Raw genomic sequence first — 24401 nt, forward strand, 5'->3', positions numbered from 1 at the left:
CTTCTCACCCCCTCCTTCTCACCCCCTCCTTCTCACCCCCTCCTTCTCACCCCCTCCTTCTCACCCCCTCCTTCTCACCCCCTCCTTCTCACCCCCTCCTTCTCACCCCCTCCTTCTCACCCCCTCCTTCTCACCCCCTCCTTCTCACCCCCTCCTTCTCACCCCCTCCTTCTCACCCCCCTCCTTCTCACCCCCCTCCTTCTCACCCCCCTCCCTCTCACCCCCCTCCCTCTCACCCCCCTCCCTCTCACCCCCCTCCCTCTCACCCCCCTCCCTCTCGCCCCCTCCCTCTCGCCCCCTCCCTCTCGCCCCCTCCCTCTCGCCCCCTCCCTCTCGCCCCCTCCCTCTCGCCCCCTCCCTCTCGCCCCCTCCCTCTCGCCCCCTCCCTCTCGCCCCCTCCCTCTCGCCCCCTCCCTCTCGCCCCCTCCCTCTCGCCCCCTCCCTCTCGCCCCCTCCCTCTCGCCCCCTCCCTCTCGCCCCCTCCCTCTCGCCCCCTCCCTCTCGCCCCCTCCCTCTCGCCCCCTCCCTCTCAACCCCCTCCCTCTCAACCCCCCCTCCCTCTCAACCCCCCCTCTCTCTTTCACCCCCCCTCTCTCTCTCACCCCCCCTCTCTCTCTCACCCCCCCTCTCTCTCTCACCCCCCCCCTCTCTCTCACCCCCCCCCCTCTCACCCCCCCCTCTCTCTCACCCCCCCCCTCTCTCTCACCCCCCCCCTCTCTCTCACCCCCCCCCTCTCTCTCACCCCCCCCCTCTCTCTCACCCCCTCCCCTCCCGCTCCACACCTTCCCCTTCCCGCTCCACACCTTCCCCCTCCCGCTCCACACCTTCCCCCTCCCGCTCCACACCTTCCCCCTCCCGCTCCACACCTTCCCCCTCCCGCTCCACACCTTCCCCCTCCCGCTCCACACCTTCCCCCTCCCGCTCCACACCTTCCCCCTCCCGCTCCACACCTTCCCCCTCCCGCTCCACACCTTCCCCCTCCCGCTCCACACCTTCCCCCTCCCGCTCCACACCTTCCCCCTCCCGCTCCACACCTTCCCCCTCCCGCTCCACACCTTCCCCCTCCCGCTCCACACCTTCCCCCTCCCGCTCCACACCTTCCCCCTCCCGCTCCACACCTTCCCCCTCCCGCTCCACACCTTCCCCCTCCCGCTCCACACCTTCCCCCTCCCGCTCCACACCTTCCCCCTCCCGCTCCACACCTTCCCCCTCCCGCTCCACACCTTCCCCCTCCCGCTCCACACCTTCCCCCTCCCGCTCCACACCTTCCCCCTCCCGCTCCACACCTTCCCCCTCCCGCTCCACACCTTCCCCCTCCCGCTCCACACCTTCCCCCTCCCGCTCCACACCTTCCCCCTCCCGCTCCACACCTTCCCCCTCCCGCTCCACACCTTCCCCCTCCCGCTCCACACCTTCCCCCTCCCGCTCCACACCTTCCCCCTCCCGCCCCACACCTTCCCCCTCCCGCCCCACACCTTCCCCCTCCCGCTCCACACCTTCCCCCTCCCGCTCCACACCTTCCCCCTCGCCCTTCTCCCCTCGCCCTTCTCCCCTCGCCCTTCTCCCCTCGCCCTTCTCCCCTCGCCCTTCTCCCCTCGCCCTTCTCCCCTCGCCCTTCCCCCCCTCGCCCTTCCCCCCCCTCGCCCTTCCCCCCCCTCGCCCTTCTCCCCCTCGCCCTTCTCCCCCTCGCCCTTCTCCCCTCGCCCTTCTCCCCTCGCCCTTCCCCCCCTCGCCCTTCCCCCCCCTCGCCCTTCCCCCCCCTCGCCCTTCCCCCCCCTCGCCCTTCCCCCCCCTCGCCCTTCCCCCCCCTCGCCCTTCCCCCCCCTCGCCCTTCCCCCCCCTCGCCCTTCCCCCCCCTCGCCCTTCCCCCCCCCTCGCCCTTCCCCCCCCCTCGCCCTTCCCCCCCCCTCGCCCTTCCCCCCCCCTCGCCCTTCCCCCCCCCTCGCCCTTCCCCCCCCCTCGCCCTTCCCCCCCCCTCGCCCTTCCCCCCCCTCGCCCTTCCCCCCCCCTCGCCCTTCCCCCCCCTCGCCCTTCCCCCCCCCTCGCCCTTCCCCCCCCCTCGCCCTTCCCCCCCCCCTCGCCCTTCCCCCCCCCCTCGCCCTTCCCCCCCCCCTCGCCCTTCCCCCCCCCCTCGCCCTTCCCCCCCCCTCGCCCTTCCCCCCCCCTCGCCCTTCCCCCCCCCTCGCCCTTCCCCCCCCCTCGCCCTTCCCCCCCCTCGCCCTTCCCCCCCCCCTCGCCCTTCCCCCCCCTCGCCCTTCCCCCCCCCTCGCCCTTCCCCCCCCCCTCGCCCTTCCCCCCCCCGCCCTCGCCCTTCCCCCCCCCGCCCTCGCCCTTCCCCCCCCCGCGCGCTCTCCTGCTCTCCCCCCCCCCCCCCCCCCGCGCGCTCTCCCCCCCTTCCCCCCCTCTCTCTTCCCCCCCTTCCCCCCCTCTCTCTTCCCCCCCTACGCTCTCATTGTTTTAAGGCTAATTTTCAGAATTTATCTATGTGGAAATCGAAGATATCAAAGGCGTCTTTTTTTTCATGTTGTTTTTGCTGAGAGCTTATGGAAAAGTTGTTTCTAATTGTTAATTGTGTCTCTTCTGTTCATTTCCTGTATTGCAGGATTCTCGGGAGAAGAATTGACTTGGCTGCAGAACAGCAGCAGTAATCCTCATATAAGCCAGTCCCAGTTTTCATCTGTGCGCCTTTATGTGACTGATCTTGACCAGTTTGTACACCACTGGGCCTTGACTGAGGTAACTCATTACACTTTGCGGCAACATGAATGCAAATGGTAGGCAGTAGAGCCTGGGCTTTATGCTATCCCTTGATAGCAACAAACCATTTGTGGTTTAGAGAGCAATTAAAGCTTTTGTCAAAGACATAACATTTTTTTTATTTTATTAAGCCCTCAGGACTACATTCTTAACAGTTCATGTTTTTTGTAAGTTTTGAAGTGTAATATTTCATCTGAATCATACATGAATACTTTCTACGTATTTAAGAGTACAGTCCTGAGCAGTACTTTATCTCACAGATCTTGGTTTAGGAAATTAAGTTTTTATCCAGGTTTAAAAAAAGCAGTTCCTGGAACAAGTGCATAGATGAATTGATTGTTTTCTTTAAATTCTTAGATTGAATGCTGTGTATCTCCAAACAAAAGTAATTGCATATGTAAATATCTTCCATCGCTTGTACACTTTTGCGATCAGGTGATTGAATTGGCTAGTTTACCTGCAATTATAAAATGTACAGAAATACATGAACCCTAGATCATTTCCTAATTTATACTAGTCTTTGGATAAACATTTTACTGGCACCATAATGAATCTGTAAAATTGAAGTATTTTTATCTTGGTATTGTAATTCTCAGTTGATGCATAAGGTGTTAGCAACCTCCATATCCTATTGTAAATTAACTTATTTTAAACATCTGGGCAAACTGCAATCTCTCTCCTTTTAGTTAAAGGTAAATTAATAATTTTTTTTACCAAACTCTTCCATTTTCCTGTAAAAAATACAGTAGTTGGTGGGATCATAGAATCAAACCCTCGCTACACGCCCCATCTAACTTGTGCCAGCTTTTTGAAACAGCTATCCAGTTTAGTCCCACATGGCATGCCTATTAGGTCTCCCCTTTGTCTGGCCGAAGGAGAGCAATCCCAGCTTCTCTGACCTTTTCCTGTTTACTCCGTTGCCATGTTTTGTAGCATCCACAAACTTCAAAACTGCACTCCCTCTACCTAATTCCAAGTCATCTATATAAAACATGGAAAGCAATGATCCCAATGCCAACCCCTGTGGCACCCTACTGCATACATCTCTCCAGTCAGAAAACATTTGTTCACCAGTACTAGTTAACGCGGGTACCAAATTGGCTAAGAGCCAATCAGGTTAGTCAGACATGATTTGCCTTTCACAAAAATGTGCTAGATGTCACTTATAAACCCATGCTTCTCCAAGTAAGAATAAATTTTGTACTTGGCACTTGCTTCCAGTGCTTTAACCATCACTGATGTTAGACTGATTGGCCTGTAGCTACCTGGTTTATCCATCCTCATTTTTGAATGGGGGTATAGCATTTGCAATCCTCCAGTCTTTTGGCAGCACTCCAATATCCAAGGAGGATTGAAAGATTGTGGCCTGAGATTTTGCTGTCTCTACCCTAGCTTCCTTAGCAACTGAGGATGCATCCCACCTGCACCAGGTGACTTATTAATTTTGAGTGATGCAGATGTATTTAGCACCTTTTTTTATCTATTTTTATATTATCCAATAGCTCTGCTCCCTGCCTTTACTCTTCCATTAGCGTCATTCTTTTTAGTGGTGACAGATGCAGAAAAATACATATTTAGTCCCGCCGTCAAGCCCTTTACCTTCACAAGATGAATCCCTTTTTTTGACCCGAATCGGCCTTACCATTGTTTAATTATCCTTTTGCTTTTTATATGTTTATAAAGGATTTTTGGGTTCCCTTTGATGTTAACCAGCTAATATCTCCACATTTTTTGCCCTTGTATCCTTCTTCAATGTCCTCCTTTACTCTCTGTATTCTGTCTGAAATTTGATTGTTTTCTGAACCTGATTTTGTCATAAACTTTTTTCTGTTTTATTTTAATCTCTATTTCTTTTGTTCCATGGAGCTCTGGCGTTGGATGCCTCATCTTTCCTTTTTTTATTGGAGTATGGTTGGTGTGTACCCAAACTATCACTGCCTTTAAAGCCTGCCATTGCTGTTTTCCAGGCCACTTTTTTTTCAATCCACCTGTGCTAGATCCCTTCTTAAATCACTGAAATAGGCTCACTTCCAGTTGGCTATTTTCTCATTTTGATTTTTCTTTGTCCCTTTCCATAACTACTTTTGATTATATTTGATTATAACTACTATTATGATCGCTGTTACCCAGATGTTTTCCCACTAAATCACGCTCCACTTGCCCTACTTCATTTCACAGAACAAAATGCAGCACTGCTTCTTTCCTCATTGGATTGGAAATATTTTCATTAAGAAAGTTCTTCTGAACACAGTTTACACTTGTTTTCATCCTCCTTGCCCTTTACTCTGTTTCCCCCCCCCCCCCCCCCCCCCCGTCTCTGTTAGGGTAATTGAAGTCCCCTGATATTACTACTCTATTATTTTTGCATTTCTCTGAAGCTTATCTACAGATTTGCTGCTCTATCGTCTCACTTTTCGGCAATCTCTCGTAGAAATATAACTCTAACCAAATTTGAACCCTGTAGTATATTGTCCATCTGTAGAAATGTAATATTAGCCTTGATCAATACTGCCACCACCCTGCCTTTCTTTTTCCCTTTCTTCGTCCTCCTGAACGCACTGTAGCCAGGGAAGCTTGGTTCCCAATCCTTGCCCATGTTTAAGCCGGGTCTCTTATAGCCACTCTATCATAAGCTCATCTGGCTACTGGCACCTGTAGATCATCAATCTATTTGTAACACTCAGATACATTCCAACACCATGCTTCTCTGCTTTGCTTTTACTTCTCCCTTTCCTTCCTGTTTTTACAACATTATTCTTTGGTTTGTTGCTGTTTGTCCTTACTAATTTTCTATGCACCATTTCTCTCTGCTGGTGCACCCCCCCCCCCCCCCAAACTGCTAAATTAGTTTAAACACCCCCCACAGGATGTTGGAGCTCTTTTACACACTGATTCCCAGCATAAGTCAGGTGATTCCCACAGGTTGTGAAGGGAAATTGGAAGGAGAGTCTTCTGATGCTATCAGCTGTGGCTCAGTTGGTGGCCACTCTCTCCTCTGAGTCAGAATGTTGTGGATTCAAGTCCCACTCGAGGACTTGAGCACAAAAATCAAGGCTGACATTCCAGTGCAGTACTGAGGGAATGCTGCACTCTCGGAGGTGCTGTCTTTCAGATGAGTCGTTAAACTGAGGCACTGTCTGTCCTCTCAGGTGGCTGTAAAAGATCCCATGGCACTATTTTGAAGAAGAGCGGGCGAGTTATCCCTGGTGTCCTGGCCAGTATTTATTTATCCCTCAATCAACATCATAAAAAACAGATTATCTGGTCGTTATCACATTGCTGTTTGTGGGATCTTGCAGTGTGCATATTGACTGGCTGCACATTTCCAACATTGCAACACTTCAAAAGTACTTCATTGACTATAAAGCGCTTTGGGATGTTCTGATGTTGTGAAAGGCACTATATAAATGCATGTCTTTCTTTTCCCTTAAATCTGCTTGAAAGTGGTTGAAGAGTAGTATTGATGGAAGTTTTTTTTATTCGTTCATGGGATGTGGCGTTGCTGGCCAAGGACAGCATTTATTGCCCTCCCTAATTGCACTTGAGAAGATGGTGGTGAGCTGCCATCTTGAATTTCTGCAGTCTTTGTGGTGTTGGTGCACTCATAATGCTGTTAGGTAAGAAGTTCCAGGATTTCGACCCATTGACAATGTAGGAATGGCAATATATTTCCAAGTCAGGCTAGTGCATGACTTGGAGGGGAACTTGCAGATAATGATGATCCATGTCTGCTGGCCTTGTCCTTCAAGGTGGAAGAGACTGCAGTTTGGAAGGTGCTGTCAAAGAAATCTTGGCGAGCTGCTTCAGTATACCTTGTAGTTGGTACACACTGCAGCAATGTTGCTGGTTGTCGCATGACTCAAGTTAAAGATAGAACAGAAATCCTGGTAACAGGGCAGAGCAGTGACGAGCGCTCCTTTGATTGGACAAGCCCAGTAGCAGCAGAGCACCTGGAAGGGCAGAAAATTGACACACTTTCTGGTTGTGTGTCAGACTGAGTGTGTTTTACCTTCCAGAGTGAGATAAAGACAAGTCTGCTGCACAAGGAGAGAATTCCAAGGAAGAACAGAAGACTACAACCGAGCTCGCTTTCCAGCAATTCCCTTAAATTCATCTTGTTTCCTGTATTTGAAGAAAGCCTGCTAAAAATAATTCTCAGTGCTGCCTGAAGAGAACTGTTCTAGGGGGATCAATTAGGGAGTCTGTCTGCATGTGCTTGGAGTATGCTCCAGTTTTGGTGCAGCATGTCTCATCTGTTTTCTTCAAGGGTGGGCAAGTGATCTGCCCGGTTGTTCTTTTGTCTGTAACAGAGCTCTGATCCAAAAATCCCTTTTTATTTTTTCGGTTAACCGATAGACATATAAGGTAAAAAGGGGACGCTAAAATTTAATGTTGGACTTTAAAAAATGTTAATCTCTGTTTATGTTTTACTTCATTACTAGTTAAGACTTGTTTTATCATAAACTGCTAATTTTGTTGTTCAGTAAAGAAACCTGGTTAGTGTGATCTATTCTGGGAAAAATAGTGTATCTGGTTGACCGTATTGACAAGTAGGAAAATTTTAAGTATTATGTTGTGACCCGCGGAGAAGTGGGACTGAATTAACAGTGCACTCCTCCTGCCTCGGTCATAACAACATCCCCACTTCTGACCTTATGATGGAGGAAAGGTCATTGATGAAGCAGTTGAAGAAGGTTAGGCCTAGGACATTGCCCTGAGGAAGTCCTGTATCGATGTCCTGGGACTGAGATGATTGGCCTTCAACAACCACAACCTACGTACTAGTATAAGTCTAGCCTGTGGAGAATTATTCTCCATAATTCTCATTGACTTCAAAATCGGGCTCCTTGATGCCATACTGTGTGAAATGCTGCCTTGATGTCAAGGGCGGTCACTCTCAACTTATCTGGAAGTTAGCTCTATTGTCCATGTTTAGACTAAGGCTATAATGAGATCTGGAGCCGAGTGGTTTTGATGGAACCCAAACTGAGCATTGGTGAATAAGTGCCACTTAATAGTACTGCTGACAACACCTTCCATTATTTTGCTGATGATTGATAGTGGGTTTGGGTGGTAAGTGGCTGGATTGGATTTGTCTTACTTTTTGTGAACAGGATATGCCAGGGCAATTTTACACTTTGTCTGGTAGATGTCAGTGTTGTTGCTATAGCATGCTGCTTTTGCTGTTCAGCATGCATTTAGTCCTGTGTTGTCGTTTCACCGGATGGCAGTTTTGAGCTGCCAGATCTGTGCTGAATCTCTCCAATTTAGTACGGTGGTAGTGCCACACAATATGATGGAGAGTGTCCTTAGTGTGAAGGCAGCTCTTCCTCTCCATAAAGGGAAGTGCAGCAGTCACCGCTTCCTATGCTGTCATGGAAAGATGCATCTGCAACAGGTAGATTGGCAAGGGCGAGGTCAAGTAGGTTTTTCCCACTTGTTGGTTTTCTTACCAGTCTGGCAGCTATGTCTTTCAGGATTTAATCAGCTCTCTCAGTAGTGGTGTTAGTGAGCCACTTATGGTGAATGGACATTTGAAGCCTCCCACCCTGAGTAGTCTCTGTGCCCTTGTTACCCTCACTGCTTCTTCCAAGTCGTGCTCAAAATAGAGGATACTGATTCATCAGCTGAGGCAGGGTGGTAGGTGGTAATCAGCAGGAGGTTTCCTTGCCCATATTTCACCTGATGCCATGTGACTTCATGGGGTCTGGAGTCAAGGTTGAAGGCTCCCAGGGCCACTCCCTGCTGACGATATCTGTCGCCACCTCCGGGATGGTGATGGAGAAGTCTGGGACATTGGCTGGAAGGTCTTCTCAAGGGCAATTTGTGATGGGCAATAAATGCTGGCCTTGCCATGGATGGTCATATCCCACGAATGAACAAAAAAAAGGTACGATTCTGAGAGTATGCCTGTCAGTTGTTGCTTGACTAGTCTGTGGGACAGCTTTTCCAATTTTGGCACAAGTCCCCAGATGCCAGCGAGGAGTATTTTGCGGGGTCAACTGGGCTATGTGCGGCGGGTGGTCTGTCTGAGTCTGTTCTTAGACTTTTTCGTAGTGGCTTGTTAGGCCATTTCAGAGGGCAGTTAAGAGTTAACCACATTGTTGTTGGTCTGGAATCTCACACAGGCCACTGTTGGTAAGGTCAGTGGATTTCCCTAGCTTAAGGACATTGGTGAACCGGATGGATTTTTATGACAATCTGCTGGTTATGCCGTCACCATTACTGACACTAGCTTTTTATTCCAGATATATTTAAGTACCTGAATTTAAATTCTAATACGAAATTTAAATGCTGCAGCTGCTATGGTGGAATTTGAACTCGTCTCCTGGTCATTAGTCCAGGGCTCAGGATTACTAGTTTGTAACCACCACTATTGCTAACATACCCACTAACCAGCAAACAGGTTAGCCACAAGAGTTTCATGGCATTTTTTTAAATTTCAAAAATTTTATTTACTTTTGTCAATAATTTGGACAGTAACAATAAACTTAATTTCTACCATTGCATCATTTGACATTTGGTATAATTTTTTTTAATGCAGATGAGGTAGTAGATATGTCTGCAATTAACACTGTAAATGTATTACTGTATTAAATGGGAACCACCTTTTGTTTTCAGATTTTAAAAAAAAACCCTTTTGGTCTAGTGGTTGATTTTGGTGGCGTTGGCTAGTTGTAGGTGAATCAACAAAAATCCATGAATTTGCAGGATATTCAGTTCTTAGTATCTAGATCGTTTGAAATTCTGGCCACTTGATTGGAATTGTTTCTAAAAGTGCTTGACTGTGTATTTCATACGTGGGTCATGGTATAATCCATGCAAGTGGTTGACTGTTTCAACTTTGTGAAAATTGCAATAGGTTGGCTAAATATATTTTATTTGTACCTCGTACCTATTGGGTGCATTACTAAAAATGTTGCATATGGCACACAGTTCCTGCCCTGAACAATTTAGGTCAACATTTACAATGAAACTGCCAACGTAAATAGTTAGGATGGGAGAACCTGTCTAAACAGGTCAACATTTTAGAATAGGATCATCATTAAGATCCTCCTTTAATTTAAAGCTCACCTCTTTGACTGAGCTTATGGTCACCTCTTCTGTAGTCCTCACTGCTTATAGCGGGCATGTTTGTGTGAAAGCACATGATGCGTGATGGCCAGTATAATGTGGTAGTGTTCAGAGATAAGAATGAGATTAGAAGAGCGGGACTGTAATTTTTAAGGAGTCTGTTAAGTTGGATCCTACCAGCAAAAGTAGAGAGATGTTGAGTGGAGTTGGGGTACAAATGATTAATGAGGTGTGAATGGGCTTGTATTTAAGTACTTGGAACTATTGAAAATATTACATTTTAACGAGGAGTTTAGTTGGTGCAATACACATCCAGGGAGAATCGCTGGTTCTGTTTTCTTCTCTCTCCTGTTATAGCATCTTACTATTAATTATTTTTTTAAATGAGGGAGCCCTTGCCAATTGTGTTTTTTTTTTTATCGTTTGTTTTCCTTGTCCATATCTTTAGTCTGAAGAACATGCTTGTCAGGTTCTGCCAGTGATTATTAGCAATCCTGGCCACTCCAGCGTGCATGCACACCCATACGTGCACCACGCACTAGTAAAAGAGGGTTTTGGTATAATGGAATTTGGAAATTAGGATTATTTGATAATCCCACCCAGGATGTTATAGGTCGCTGCAATAAGAGAAATAACTTCATCCTTGAAACATCACGAATAGGAAGCAGGCATCAAAGCGATGAGCTGCAGCTGATCTTAAGGAACACACCCTCATGAAAGTCATTGATCGCGCCAGGCAAGTTGCTATATTGTTTTGCTCGTCCACTGTAGAACGCTTGGATCCAGGGGCCAGGCCAACAATTCAAGGCATTCTATTGTTCACAACCTTGAAACTTGTCTAATTCACAAGAATGTTGTAGATCAAGACTGCGAATGTAAACTGGTAAATAAGCTCAGCTGTTTCTGCCTGATATAAACAAATCACCTAAAGTGCTATGACTGTAACATTGAATGTTACATTAATATAAATCGTTAATGATTGTCGCTTTTGAGTCGATATGAACGATTGCCTGTTTCAAATGAGTGTTTTGTGTAATGGGGGCAGATATCATGCCATACATTTTTTGATTGTTTAGTGCTTTAGATTGCTTTTCAGTGTTGCAGGTCCAAAATAAATGGTTGTTGTAATTGTCATAGTTGCAGTAGTATGAATGGCAGATTAATAGCAAATTCGTGCCCATCTTTTCTGGAACTCCATGTTTGAATCCCTCCAATAAGATTTCAGCCCCTGCCACAGTACCGAAACAGCTCTTATCAAAATGACAAATGGCATCCTATGTGATTATGACAAAGACAAACTATCTCTCCTCGTCCCTCTCGTCCTGTCTGCAGCCTTTGACACTGTTAATCACACCATACTCCAACGCCTCTTGTCGTGAACAGATGAGAACCATCTGTAAATTGTATTTTTGTGCACTTGGGTGTTATTGTCAGTTGCCATTACAGACAGCATGTTAAGTTATTTTACTTTTGAGTTCCACTTGTTAAAATGGAGGAGGTGGGACAGCTACTTGAAGAGGTCCAGTCACATGACCCAGAGGCCACCCTGCTCAGCTTGCCTAGATTTGAAACAAGATCAGATGAGGGAACAGCTTGTTCAAAAAACACAGCTGGCTTGAAGCTGCATCTGGCTTTTCTGAGGCCTTCCTGCAAGAAAGAATAGAAACCATAGCCTGCAAAACAGCAAGAAAATCTGCTCACTGCCAGTTTTTCTCTTCATTAAACAAGGGTGACATCAGAATCTAAACTACCTCAACTTCAAAAGTGTAAAGGAAGAGGTCTCAAAGACTCCTATCCCCCACTCAACATTTCCAGTTGGTTATCTCCAGATTTTGAACTTCGTCAATTAAAAATCGGACTCTTTTAATTGAAACCCCCATTAGTTTGCAGTTAAGCTATTTTCCATTTTGTAAATGTTCTTACCCTTTTTGGTGCCTTTACCTTTCCTTATGTGTTTGTGAGTGTGCTTTGCAGAGTTAATCCCCTCCCGAGTTTGAGTGTGTGTTAATAGACCCTATTTCTTTGTTTTAACTTTAACAGCAGTGTTGTTGTCGTCCTTTACAAGTCAAGGTTCAAGCGGGGAAAATTCAATCACAATCTTCTTACGGGCAGGTTGTGGAGAAGACAGAGAAATTGGTTTAAAAAAAAAAATTAACTACCTGTTCATAACACACTCCATTGTCGTCCAGCCGGGTGGGACTGCACCCACCTGGTTCTATTCGTATCTCTGTAATGGTAGCTAGAGAAGTGCCATCAATGGCTTCCCTTCACATTCTTGTGCAGTTACCTCTGGTGTACCCAAAGATTGATCCTTGGACCTCTCCTGTTTCTCATGTACATGCTGTCCCTCGGCATCATCCGAAAACACCTTAGTTTCCAAATTTGCACTGACAACATCCAGCTCTACCTCCACCACCACCTCTCTGGACCCCTCCACTGTCTCAATTGTCAGATTGCTTATCTGACAACCAGTACTGGATGAGCAGAAATTTTCAACAATTAAATATTGGGAAGACTGAAAGCCATTGTTATTGCTCCCTCGCCACCAATTCCATCCCTCTTCCTGACAACTGTTTGAAGCAGAACAAGACTGTTGGAACCTTGGTGTCATATTTGACCCCAAGATGAGCTACCAACCACATATCCGCACCATCGCTAACGGTACCCATCTCCACCCCTGCCTCAGCTCATCTGATGCTGAAACACTCATCCATGCCTTTGTTGCCTTCAGACTTGATTATTCTAAAGCACTCCTGGCAGCCTTCCCACGTTCTACCCTGGAAACTTGAGGTCATCCAAAACTCTGCTGCCCATGTCCCAACACGCACCAAAAGCCGTTCATCCATTGCCTCTGTGCTTACTGAATGACAGTGGCTGCTGATTTAACAAAGCTTGATTTTTAAAATTCTCTTTCTTGTTTTCAAATCCCTCCATGCCTGTCCCCTCCCTAACTCTAATCTCCTCCTGTCCTACAACTGAGATACCTGTGCTCTCTAATTCCAGGCTTTTGATTATCCCTGATTTTAATCTCGCTACTGTTGGTGGCCACGCCTTCAGCTGCCTCAGCCCTAAGCTCTAAAATTCCCTTGCTAAACCTCTCTGCCGGTCTACCTTGCTTTCTTCCTTATGAACATAAGAAATCGGAGCAGGAGTAGTCCATACAGCATGTCGGGCCTGCTCCACCATTCAACACGATCATGTCTGATCTTTGGCTTCAACTCCACTTTCTCGCCCACTCGAGACACCAAAAATCTGTCTAACTTGGCCTCTGGGGTAATTCTCATCTCAGTCCTAAATGATTGTCTCCTTATCCTGGCACTGTGTCCTATGTTCTAGATTCCCCAGCCAGGGGAAACCACCTTTCAGTGTCTACCCTGTTGAGCCCCTTCAGAATATTGTATGTTTCATTGAGATCACCTCTCATTCTTCTAAAGTCCAGAGGATATAGACCCAATTTACTTAGCCTTTCATTATAGGACAGCCCCTCTCATTTCAGGGACCAATCTTCACTGTATCACCGTCAATGCAAGTATATTCTTCCTTAAATATGGAGACCAAAACTGCACACAGTACTCCAGGTGTGGTCTCACCCAAGTTCCTTACAATTCTTGTACTCCAATCCCCTTGCAGTAAAGGCCAACATGCCATTTGCCTTCCTAATTGCTTCTGTGCCTGCATGCTAACTTTGTGTTCTTTTACGAGTACACCCAAGTCCCTCTGAACATCAACTTTTACAAGTTTCACACCTTTTTAAAGTATTTTTCTATTCTTACTACCAAAGTAAATAACCTCACACTTCTCAACATTATACTCCATCTTCCAACTTGTTGCCCATTCACTTAACAAAGGGTAGTGGAAGTCTGGAACACTGAACAACAACTTGTATTTATATAGTGCTTTTAATGTAATAAAATATGCCAAGGTGCTACTCGGGCATTATAAAGCAAAATGTGACACCGAGCCACATAAGGCGATATTATGGCAGATGACTAAAAGCTTGGTCAGAGTAGTCGGTTTTGAAGAATGTCTTAAAGGAAGAGAGGTAGAGGTGTTTAGGGAGGGAGTGATCAGATAAGAGAGCTTCATAAACTGAGAGCTAAAGTCAGGATAATAAAAGCAAAATACTGCGGATGCTGGAAATCTGAAATAAAAACAAGAAATGCTGGAACCACTCAGCAGGTCTGGCAGCATCTGTGGAAAGAGAAGCAGAGTTAACGTTTCGGGTCAGTGACCCTTCTTCGGAACTGACAAATATTAAAAATGTCACAGGTTATAAGCAAGTGAGGTGGGGGTGGGGCAAGAGATAACAAAGGAGCTAAAGTCAGGAATTTGGTGCAAGAAGGGTCTCTCTAAGTATTTCTCAAGCTGTAATTTGGATTAATATTTAGAATTTGACTTAGAATTTTCAAACTGCAAAAGAACTGCAAACTAGTTAACCGAAAGTGCCTGCCAGTGGCAGTTGTAGTGGCGTTTAACTGTCATTCGGCTGAAAGTAGTTGCCTGAGTAAGTGTTAGTTACTGTAGCAGGAAGCTGATCTAGCAGTTGTAACTTGGGTTTGAGTCATAAGCTCTCTATTTAAGTAGACAGTATTTGATACCGCACAGGGTGTGGAGTACAGAGTGATCGGGGAACAAAATCCTTCATAAACTGAGTGCTAAAGTAGGGAATTCGGTGCCGAAGTGGGGAGGTGCATGCTTTTTATTCTTTTTGTTTTACCTCCAGTAGATGGTGTGAGTGTATTTTGTTAATAAGCTAGGAGACTGTAACTTACTGTTGCTGTTAGTTTGTTATGGCCAGGTGGATGATGGCATGGCTTGTTCCCACTGTTCACCTCCCAACAGACCACATCAAGTGTTTTTGTTGTAGTCTTTTAACCCTTTGTGTTTAATTTGCCAAAAAACAGACAGATGACAGGTTTTCTTGTAGGTTTAAAAAAACTATTTATTTTAAACAAATCCCGAAATGAACGCAACAGCACTCGCACATGCATTCACTCCCTCGTACTCTCGAGAAGGTAGATAGAAAAGTAGAGGGTAAGAGGTGTTCAGAGTTGAGGTTGTAAAATTGTATTGTTTATGACATAACCTGTGGGATCCCCCTTAGAAGATGAATTTTTAAAGTTACAGACCTGTTTGCTGGTTATCTGGTATTTATTGGGCTGTTGCAGTTTTCTGGCAGTTCACTTTTTGGGTTGAAGATGGTGCTGATGTCTTAGCTCAATTCTCTCTCTCGCACCCGTGCTCTCGCGTGCTCGCTCGTTCTGTCGCTCGCTCTCTCGCTGTCGCTCACACTCTCTCTTTCTTTCTCTTCTCTCTCTCTCCCAAGTATGCGAAATCTGGATGTCATGATGGAGAAGCCTTGGCCCCTGACTTTGACAACGGGTACAAGGTACTTGTTCCCTATGTGGCTGAGAACAAGGACTGCAGGGTGGATGGGCAAACTGACTGTAGCACCATGGTGCAGGAAGCCATTCAAGTGGGGGGAGTGAAAAGAAATGTGGTAGTGATTGGAGACAGTATAGTCGGATGATAGATACTGTTCTCTGCAACTGTGACTGGGAATTCCGAAGGTTGTGTTGCCTGACTATTGCCACGAACTTGGAGGGGGAGGATCCAATTGTCATGGTCCACGTAGGAACCAATGACCTAGGTAAAACTAAGAATGATATTCGAGAATTTGAGAAGTTTGGGTCCAAATTATAAAACGGAACCTCAAAGTTGGTGATCTCTAGATTGTTACCTGAACGATGTGTCAGTTGGCATATGGTCAAGCATACTAGAGAATTAAATATGTGGCTCAAAGAGTGGTGTTGGAAAATGAGGTTTCAATTCATGGGGCACTGGCATAAGTACTGTAGAAAGAGGGAGCTGTTCCGTTGGCATGGGCTCCACTTACAGGGCTGGTTAATTATATAATTAGGGCTGCAGATAGGGCTTTAAACTTTAAAAAAAAGATTGAGAGGAGGGGAGCGGTGGGAGGGATTAGGTGAAAGGAAACTTAGCAATCTAAATATAAAGGTCAAGGCAATAGAGTAGTGTAGCGATCTCGGTAAAGGCAAGCAGAGTGGGACAGGAAGGGACAGTTTAATGGTAATAGTGCATCAGCAAATAAGGTCCATGCAAAGAATAGGAGTTAAAAATAAAATTAAAGGCTCTTGATCTCAATGCGTGAAGCATTCATAAAATTGATGAACTAGCGGCCCAAATAGAGATAAATGGTTTAGATCTAATTGCCATATAGAGACGTGGTTACAGAGTGACCAAGGTTGGGAAATAAATATTCCAGGGTACACAAAATTTTGAAAAGACATATAGAATAGAAAGAGGAGGTATAGCCCTGATAGTAAAGGATGACATCACGACAGTAGTGAGAAAGAATCTTGGCTCAGAAGATCTGATTATATTTACAGTATGGGTGGAGATTAGGAAGAACAAGGGTTGGAAAATGCTGGTAGAAGTAGTTTATAAGTCCCCTAATAGTTATACCTTTGGACAGAGCATTAAGCAATAAATAATTGGAGCATGTAACAAAGGCAGTGTAATAATTGTGGAGGGCTTTAATTTTCATATTGACTGGACAAATCAAATTGGCAAAGGTAGTCTGGAAGCTGAGTTCACAGAATGCTTTCATAAGTTTCCTTGAATAATATGCTGTTGAACCAACTAGGGATAAAGCAATTTTAGATCTAATATTGTGCAATGAGGAAGGTTTAATTAGTAATCTGATAGTAAAAAATCCTCTGGGGGAAAAAGTGATCATAATAGAGTTGAATTCCACATTAATTTGAAAGCAACATACTCCAGTCCCAAACAAGCATCTTAAACTTAAACAAAGCCAAATGCATTGGTATGAGGAAGAGCTGGCTCAGGTTGATTGGTAAATAGACTTTTAATTTGTTTGTGGGATGTGGGCATCACTGGCTAGGCCAGCATTTATTGCCCGTTCCTAACTGCCCTTGAAGTGAGTGGCTGGCTAGGCTATTTGAGAGAGCATTTAAGAGTCAATCACATTGCTGTGGCTCTGGACCAGGTAAGGACGGCAGATTTCCTTCCCTGAAGGCCATTAGTGAACCAAATGGGTTTTTACAACCATCATTTAAATTTATTGACTGAATTCAAATTTCAACATCTGCTGTGGTGGGATTCGAACCCATATCCCCAGAATATTGGCCAGGGCTCTGAATTACTAGTCCAGTGACTTTACCACTATGCCACTGCCTCCCCAAAAGGTATGGCAGTAAATAAACAGTGGGAAAAATTGAAAGTAACAATTCAAAATGTTCAACAAAAATACATTCCATTAAAAAAAAAACTCAGTGAGAAAGATCCATCCGTGGCTTATTAGATAAGTTAAGGATAATATTAGCTTAAAGGAAGAGACTTATAACGTTGCAAAGAATAGTAGTAAACCTGAGGATTGGGAGTGTTTTAGAAGCCAGCCAAGGGTGAACAAACAGTAGATTAAGAAGGGAAAAACTAGAATATGAGTGTTAACTAGCCAGGAATATGAAACCGATTCAAGGAGATTTTACAAGTATATATAAAGGAGAGTAGTTAAAGTTGAGCCTAGGTAAGTGAACTCTTGAACCACTTCCAGAGCATGGTCGCTGATATTGATGGATGGAGCATTTCTGACGTCCTGTCTCATGATGTTTGTTTTCTTGAGGCTGCTGGTTAGGCCTCACCAGTAACCTGTCTCTTGATGCAGAAATTAACAAGCGCATGGGAAAGGCATCCACTGCTATGTCCAGACTGGCCAAGAGGGTGTGAGAAAATGGCGCACTGACGCAGAACACAAAAGTCCGCGTGTTTCAAGCCTGTGTCCTCAGTACCTTGCTCTACGTCAGCGAGGCCTGGACAACGTATGTCAGCCAAGAGCGACGTCTCAACTCATTCCATCTTTGCTGCCTCCAAAGACTCCTTGGCATCAGGTGGCAGGACCATATCTCCAATGCAGAAGTCCTCGAGGCGGCCAACATCCCCAGCGTATACACCCTACTGAGCCAGTGGCGCTTGAGATGGCTTGGCCATGTGAGCCACCTGGAAGATGGCAGGATCCCCAAGGACATATTGTACAGCGAGCTCGTCACTGATATCAGACCCACCGGTCGTCCATGTTGCATTTGCAGACATCTTTAAAGCGGAGACATGAGGTCCTGTGGCATTGACCACAAGTCGTGGGAGTCAGTTGCCAGTGATCGCCAGAGCTGGCGGACAGCCATAAAGGCGGGGCTAAAGAGTGGCACGTCGACGAGACTTAGCAGTTGGCAGGAAAAAAGACAGAAGCGCAAGGAGAGAGCCAACTGTGTAAGAGCCCCGACAACCAATTTTATCTGCAGTGCCTGTGGAAGAGTCTGCCACTCTAGGAGCCTTTATAGCCACTCCAGGAGCTGCTCCCACAAACCACTGACCACCTCTAGGCGCTTACCCATTGTCTGTCGAGACAAGGAGGCCAAAGAAGTAGTTAAAGTAAACGTCGGTCCCTGGGAGGCAGAGACAGGAGGAACCTGGAAGTTAGCAAATGTAACATCGCTATTCAAGAAAGGAGGGAGAGAGTAAATGGGGGACTGCAGGCCAGTTAACTTGACATCAGTTGTCAGGAGAATGCTGGAACCTATTATTAAGGAAGTCTTAACAAAGCACTTAGAATTTTACAGTGTGATCAGACAAAGTCAACATAGTTTTACGAAAGGAAAATCGTGTTTGCCAAATTTTCGTTTTTTGAGGTTGTAACTTGTAAGGTAGACAAAGGGGAACTGGTAGATGTAGTATACTTGGATTTTCAAAAGGCATTCTATATAAGGTGCCACAAAAAAGATTAATATGCAAGATAGGGTTCATGGAGTTTGGGATAATATATTAGCATGGATGGAGGACCTGTTAACGAACAGGAAGCAAAGAATAGGGATAAATGGGGCATTTTCAAGTTGGTAGGCTGTAACTAGTGGAGTGCCGCAAGGATCAGAGCTGGGGCCTCAGCTATTTACAATCTATGTTAATGATTTAGACGAAGAGAACAAGAGTAATGTATCCAAGTTTTCGGATGATAGAGTTAAGTGGGAATGGATGCTGTGAGGAGGGCACAAATGGGGCTGCAGAGAGATATGGGCAAGTTAAGTGAGTGGGCAATAAGGTGGCAGATGAAGCATTATGTGGGGAAGTGTAAGGTTATTCACTGGTAGTAAGAATAGAAAATCAATAGTTTTTAAAAGGTGTGAAACTTTTAAATGCTGTTGTTCGGAGAGACATTTGTGGACTCATACTAGGAACACAAAAAGTTAGCATGCAGAAACAGCAAGCAATTAGAAACGCAAATGTCATATTGGCTTTATTGCAAGGGAATTGGAGCACAAGAATAAGGAAGTCTTGCTGCAGTTGTGGGGCTTTGGTGAAACTACAACTGGCATACTGTGCACAATTTTGGTCTTCATAATCTAAGGAATGATGTATGCGCATCGGAGGCAGTACAGTTAAGGTTCAATAGGTTGGCTCCTAGGATGAGAGGTTGAGTAAACTGGGCCTATCCTGTCTGGAGTTTAGAGAATGAGAGGTGATCTCATTGAAACATGCAAGATTCGGAAGGGGCTTGACAAGGTAGACACTGAGAAGTTGTTTCCCCTGACTGGTGAATCTAGAACATGGGGGCACAGTCTCAGGATAAGGGATTGATCATTTAGGACTGAGATGAGAAATTTCTTCACTCAGGGTTGTGAATCTTTGGAATTGTCTATCCCAGTGGATTGTGGATGCTCCAATGTTGAGTATATTTAAGTCTTAGATTTTTGATGTTTCAGGGAATCAGGGATATGGGGAGCAGGCAGAAAAGCAGAGTTGAGGCAAAAGATGAGCCATGATCGTACTAAATGACAGAGCAGGCTCAAGGAGTGGAATGGTCTACTTCTGCTATTTGGATACATTCTTATGTTATGAAGCTTAGAGCCTAAGCAGTTGAAGGCATGGCCACAAATGGTGTAGCAATTAAAATAAGGGATGCTGAGGAGGCCAGAATTAACACACATATTTCGGAGGGTTGTGGGGCTGGAGAAGTTTACAGAGTTAGGGAGGGATGAGAGCATGAGCGATCTGAAAACAAGAATGAGAATTTTAAAAGCAAGGTGTTTACTTAACCGGCAGCCAATGTAGGTCAAGTTTATAGAGGGTAAAATGTGGCAGGCTGGCCAGGAGTGCATTAAATAGTGAAGTTTAGAAGTAACAAAGGCATGGGTGAGGGTTTCAGCTGCAAATGAGCTGAGACAGGGGTGAAGCTAGGCAGTGTTATGGATGTTGAAATAGGCAGTCTGACTAATGGTGCCTACATGTGGTTGGAAGCTCATCTCTGGATCAAAAATGATACCAAAGTTGCAGATAGTCTCGTTCAGCCTCAGATAGTTGTTAGGGAGGGGCATGGAGTCAGTAGCTGGGGAGCAGAGTTTGTCGCGGAGACCAAAGAGAATGGCTTTGTTTTTGCGATATTTAATTGGAGGAAATTTATGCCAATCCATTACTGGTTGTCCGACAAGCAATCTAATAATTTAGTGACAGAGGAGTGGGCGAGGGAAGTGGTGGTAGTGAGGTAGAGATGGGTTTTGTCAGCATACATGTGAAAACTGACTCTGTTTTTGGATGATGTTGCCGAGAGGCAGTGTGATGATGAGAAATAGGGGGCCAAGGATTGATCCTTGGGGACACAAGTTAACAGTGGGGGAGCAGAAGAGAAACTATTGCAGGTAATTCTCTGGCTGTGGTTAGGTAAGAATGGAACCAGGTGAGTGCAGTCGGACAAGGGTGCAAGGCGTTGGAGAGGATGGTGTAATCAGATGCGTCATAGGCTGCGGACGAGTCAAGAAAGCCAAGGCAGAATGGTTTGTTTTTGCCACAGTCACATAGGATGTCATTTGTGGCCTTGATAAGAGCTGTTCTGGTACTATGGCAGGAGCGGAACCCTGATTGGAGGGATTCAAACATGGAGTTCTGGGAAAGATGGACACGAATTTGAGAGGTGACAGCACGTTGAAGGACTTTGAAAAGGAATGGGGGGGTTGTCGGTGGGATGATAGTTTGCAAGGACAGAGGGGTCAAGGGTTGATTTTTTTGAAGAATTGGGTGATGATAGATTTGAATGAGAGCACGATAGTACCTGAAGAGAGCAAACCATTAACAATATCTACTAGCATTCAGACTGTTATGACCGAGGCGGGAGGAGTGCACTGTTTATTCTAGTCCCACTTCTCCACAGGTCACATGTATTTTAAAATTTCCCGCTTAACCGATATGGTCAATCATATACTCTGTTTTTTCCAGAATAGAACACACTAACCAGGTTTCTTTAATGAACAACAAAGTAATCAGTTTATTATAAAAACAGTCTTAACCAGTAATCAAGTAAAGCTTAAAGACATAGATGAAAATTTTAAAGCCCTTTTTTTTAACCTTAGTCTCTCACACTCACACCAACACATATATACACCAGTTAATTGGAAAAATAAAAGGGAATTTTTTAATTCAGAGCTGTGTTACAGACAGAAAAACACTTGGGCTGAATAGTTGCTCATTGCTGAAGAAAACAGCAGATGAGATGTATTGTGTTCCAAAACTGGCATACTGTCTAATTTCCGAGTACACGTAGTTGGGTCACTTGGATCTTTTAGAACAGTTCTTTTCAGGCGGAGTTGAGAAGTAATTTAGCAGGCTTTTCTTCAAAGATAGAAGACGAGATGAATTGACACAGTGGACTTCTCAGGGTCTTTTAGAGAGTTGCTGGAAAGCGAGCTGGTTTGCGGTCTTCTCTCCTTCCTTGACACTTCTTCAGCAGCAGGAGCTAACTTTATCTTATTCCAGAAGGTAAAAACACACTGACACTACAACCAAAAGCTTGAGTTTTCTGCCCTCTCAGGTGTGCGCTGCTGCTCCCGGACTTGTCCAAAGGGGCGCCTGCCCACTTCTCTGCCCACTTCTTCCCCTGTTACCAGGGTTTCTGTTCTATTTTTGACATGTTATGTGACAACCAGTAAACATTGTTGCCAAACCAGTTCTTTCAGTGTCCCCTTGATGACTCTCTTGAAAAGAAATTGCTCCAACATTTATTCAGTTTGACTATGAATTCCTTTAAAAAAATATTTTTAACAAAACCAGAAGCACCTTCATAAGACCAAGAAGGGAAGTTGGTGGTCAGCAGTTTAGAGGGAATATGGTCAATGGCGCAGGAGTGGGTTTTGCATACAAGAAGAGTTTGGATTGGGGCATGAGGGAGATGCGAGAGAAGTTAGAGAACAATGTGTGTCAAGTCCAGGGCAGCTGGAGTTTTAGAGGAAGTTTGGCCCTGTAGACTAGGGGAAGGGAGTGATGTGGCAGATGCAGCTGATCGGATGGTCTCAATCTTACTGACAATGAACTGCGCACACTTGTTGGAGGTGAGGGTAGAGGAGACAGAAGAGGGGGGTTTTAAGAAGATGGTTTGCAGCAGGGAAAAGAAGCTGGGGCTCCTTTGCATTCCAGGATATGATCTCACCCCTGAAAGGCTGGATGCTGGATCAACTGACAATTTAAAGACCGAGTGATGGAGTTTTGTTGGGTGAGAGTATTGAAGGATATGGAAGAAAGGTTGATAAATGGATTTGAGGTGCAGTTCAACCATGATCTAATTGAATGGTGGAGCAGGGCCGAGGGACTAAATGGGTACTCCTGTTTCTGTGTTGCTTTGTCTACGGGACCAGAACCGGGCAATAGTCAGAAGTTAGCATATTGACTGCAAAGATCTTAGCTGCTTATTAATATCACATGGCTTATCCTCATCATTGTGCCATTAATCAGGAATGATCAACCTCTGACTTGAAAAATCTAGATGGAACTCTGGGGAATATTTCCTTATGCTTCATTTCTGGTGGGAGATTTGAATTCTGTGGATGTGCTACTAATTGGCATCATCCACATACATCTCATTCATTCAAAAGTCCTGTGCTTATCAGACTGCAGGGTATATTTGAAAAAGGGTATTTAACCCCCTTGTATAATTTTTCTATTAATTTAAGTATTCTATTTCAGTACCTTCTATGTATTTGATGTCTAAAATAGTTCTAGCATGAACAGAATGATGAATTGGCATAGCATCTTCAACTTTTTAAGAATCAGGTAAACATTATGGCATCTTTTGTGATTTCCAGTGATTGATACTACAATTGGGGAATAATTGTTAAACTTTGGTATGTGCAAATTTTAGTTCATAGGAGTCTCTGCCTTATTGAAAGTACCTTTTTGATATGAGCATTGCAAAAATGTTGGGAGTCTGAGCTGTAACAGGGTGATTTTCCCACATATTATTATGACATGCACTGGATATTGTACTTGAACTATTGTAGTGAACAGTCCTATTATGTTGCTGAGTGACCACACCACTTCAGTGTCAATGCAGTATAGCTGAATTGGTGTGAAATCCAGTAATCATCCTATATATTTCATGCCAAATTTATGCTGCATACAAATTGTAATGCAACAAGGTTACAAATTTATCAGCTTTCTATTGTTCATCTGTATATAAGAGTATTAATATGTATTTTTATGATGTCACATTGTGGATGGCTTCCCCATGCCCCACCTTGAGTCTATCTTCTACCCCTCAAACAGCACTGGGATCGCTCTTGTCAAAGTCATGAATTATGTCGTCTGTGACCTTGGCGCACTATTCCTCCTTGTCGGTCCTTCTGTAACATTTGATACTGTCACCATCACCATCCTTCATCACCTCTGCTCTGTTGTCTACTTCCTTGGGATTGGCCTGTGTGGTTACAATTCTGCTTTCTGAACTTGGCGAGTGCATCTCCAGTAATGGCTTCTCCATGCTGCTGCATACATTCCTATGGAGCTCCTCAGGTCCCACCCCCACCACTGCTTCTTGGCAAATTCTTAATTTATACCCTGTCTCTGTGCCTGGTTTCAATCCCTTAGCCACCTCTGTACTACCAGACTGCTTGATTGAAATCGTGGATCAGTCACACTTTCCTTCATGTGAACATCCAGACGAGGAAAAATGTTGCAATTCGCCTCCATTGAACACAACCACTAGCTTCTGTCTCTGTAACATCTCCTGCCTCTGAACCTGCATCAGCCCCCTCCTACTCTGAAAGCCTTGCCCAGTCTTGAGTGAATTTAGTTACAAGATGAGAATTATTCATGTTGGAGAACTAAATATTTCTGATGGGCCATGTTGGTATTTGTTAGTCCTTTCTATCCAACTGTCAGGTCTGATAATGTTAAGCTCCCTATACGCTGCTCCAATACTATATCAAACTGTAATTTCAAAACTGTACCTCCTTTTACACCAAAGTGAATATTTCCATTTCCCACAAAAGCCATCTTTCTGACAGATTAGCAATTGGGTCGTTTGGTCTTGTAGACTAGCTCCCACTGAGAACTGGCATGACACCATCCAAACTTCGTTCACATTCGAATGAGAAGATTTCAATTGTATCAGGCTGAGTGCATTTAATTCTCACCTCAGAAATAAAAGTAGTGCATGTGTAAATATCATTTGGTATGAAAATGGATGGTTGTATCCTGTCCGTGGTTGTTTGTTT

General features: G+C 45.1%; 1 protein-coding gene across 4 annotated transcripts in view; it reads left to right on the forward strand.

The window, feature by feature from the left end:
• The window catches only part of tex10 (testis expressed 10), a 186238-nt gene that overhangs the window by 113796 nt on the left and 48041 nt on the right, over positions 1-24401 (forward strand). For all 4 annotated transcript variants that reach the window (XM_068010421.1, XM_068010410.1, XM_068010402.1 and 1 more), the window contains one exon: positions 2603-2736. In XM_068010421.1, the coding sequence (XP_067866522.1) occupies positions 2603-2736 (134 nt within the window). The remainder of the gene's footprint in view (positions 1-2602; positions 2737-24401) is intronic.

Source organism: Heterodontus francisci, chromosome 2 (genome assembly GCF_036365525.1).
Source record: "Heterodontus francisci isolate sHetFra1 chromosome 2, sHetFra1.hap1, whole genome shotgun sequence".
NCBI classification, from domain to species: Eukaryota; Metazoa; Chordata; class Chondrichthyes; order Heterodontiformes; family Heterodontidae; genus Heterodontus; species Heterodontus francisci.